We start from the raw sequence: 2,165 nt of genomic DNA, 5'->3' as shown, positions 1-2,165 counted from the left end.
CAAAAAAAAAAAAAAAAAATTAAAAAAAGTATTAATAATTAATTAAAACAATGGAAGTTATTGTTTTTGCTTGTATTATATCTAGCATCATCATCATCAACACTCTTCACCAATCCTTAACAGACTTTTCTTCTACTTATAAATTTCTTTCCTTTTTTATTTATATATTATTCTTTTTGGTTTTTCCTGTTCTGTTTTTCTGTTTTCCTCATCTTTTTTGAAATTCTTTTTTCCTCTCTCTCTCTGCGCATTTCTTGGTTTTTTATTTTTTATTCCACACTGCTTTGTTTTTTGTCTTCTTCATGCAGGAGTGTTCATTGCATTTTCTTTCATGATCGCTTTGATGATGGCGTCTTGATCAACATACTCAAATATGTGTGGAGCATTCATTAGAATGCCAACAGTTCCACCAAATGTCACTGCTAAAAAGATATATAATAGCAGACGATCCAAGACCATGGCAATGTACTTCCAGTCATCTAATACCTGAAAGATAAATGGGAAACAGAAAGTAAGAATGAGAAAATGACTTACATATATATATATATATATATATATATATAAAGGCAATAATTTAGCTCGGGATTGGCAAGACTTAAAAAAATATACAAAACAGTGAAAAGGATACAGTGAACTTGCCATAAGGAGTGGAATATCCAACATTTCAGATTCAAACCTTTGTCAGGAGGAGGAGAAAAAAGTCAAACAGAATTTACATCCTCTAAGCTTGAAAAACTTGCTACAACTCAAGCTGAGAGGATGTAAACTCTGTTTGACTTCTTTCTCTTTTTCTTCTCTTTTTCTCTGCCCTCTGACAAAGTATTGAATCCGAAACGTTGGATATGCCACTCCTCATGGCAAGTTCACTGGAAAAAATATATATATTTGCATTGAGACCCACTTCCCATCGCCAACCGGTGGTTGTCACACGCTGATGACGGGTCAATACCCAGAAACTCGGGTCTGTATGTATCACATCAGGCTGGAGATGGGAACGATGACTTCCCTTTGCAAATACTGAGAGGGCACAGAAAGCGTGTCAATAGCCAGCTGGAGGAGATGTCTTCCTGGGGCTACAAGCTACAGTAGCATTGACCCTTAAGGGTTAGCCACATTTAGGTGGCAAATATACTTCACCATATATATATATATATATATATATATATATATATATATATACACGCACACAAACACATACTCAATTATATGACACAGGCATGCCTCAACTAGTGTGAAGATATGTAGCTTGGTTGTTAGGGTATTTGGTTCACAATCATAAGGTCATGAGTTCAATTCCCAACTTAGCATTGTGTCCTTGAGCAAGACACTTTATTTCCCATTGTTCTCATCCACTCAGCTGGCAAAAAAGAATTGTCCCTGCATTTCAAAGAGGCCAGCTTTGTCACACTCTGTGCCACACTGAGTTTCCTTATGAACTAAGTTAAGGGTACATGTGTCTGTGGAGTGCTCAGCCATTTACATGTTAATTTGATGAGCAGGCTGTTCCTTTGAGTGGTGGATCAACTGGAACCCTTGTCATTGTAACTGATAAAGTGCCATCTTGACTACCATTGGTAATTTTAGAAATTCTATTGTCTCCTTTAATAAATGATTTGTATATATTCTCACAAGTCTTTTATTTGATTTTCCAATATAGTATGCATGCTTTGGTATTTTTATAATGTCTATGCTATTAGACATATTCCTTAAGACTGACACAGAGTTAGATAAATCAACTGATTTTTCTATTAATTAAAAAAAAAGACAATGTAAAATCACAAAAGATGGGACTCAAAACAACATAAATTGCGGTAACGAACGATTGACTGAATGAACACACATACATAATATTAATAAACTTCAGAAAATATATCAAGGTATATTCTTTATAAAACATACAGGGGTTTCATTAAATTAACTGTTCATTGTAGCATTACATAATCCTATTAAAAACTTCCTCAGTGTTAAGCAAAAAATACAAAAACTGGTGATAAGTGCTCTATATATATATATATATATATATATATATATATATCATCATCATCGTTTAACATTCACTTTCCATGCTAGCATGGGTTGGACGATTTGACTGAGGACTGGTGAACCAGATGGCTACACCAGGCTCCAATCTGGTTTGGCAGAGTTTCTACAGCTGGATGCCCTTC

General features: G+C 34.5%; 1 protein-coding gene across 3 annotated transcripts in view; it reads right to left on the bottom strand.

Annotated features, from left to right (window-relative positions):
* Nucleotides 1–56: 56 nt before the first annotated feature.
* The window catches only part of LOC106867565 (acetylcholine receptor subunit beta-like 1), a 347,593-nt gene continuing 345,484 nt past the window's right edge, over nucleotides 57–2,165 (bottom strand). For all 3 annotated transcript variants that reach the window (XM_052972219.1, XM_052972220.1, XM_014912475.2), the window contains one exon: nucleotides 57–486. In XM_052972219.1, the coding sequence (XP_052828179.1) occupies nucleotides 301–486 (186 nt within the window). In that variant the 3' untranslated portion in view covers nucleotides 57–300. The remainder of the gene's footprint in view (nucleotides 487–2,165) is intronic.

Source organism: Octopus bimaculoides, chromosome 12 (assembly GCF_001194135.2).
Source record: "Octopus bimaculoides isolate UCB-OBI-ISO-001 chromosome 12, ASM119413v2, whole genome shotgun sequence".
NCBI lineage: Eukaryota > Metazoa > Mollusca > Cephalopoda > Octopoda > Octopodidae > Octopus > Octopus bimaculoides.
The sequence above is the reverse complement of the archived record's forward strand: the minus strand, read 5'-3'. Positions and strand labels throughout refer to the sequence as shown.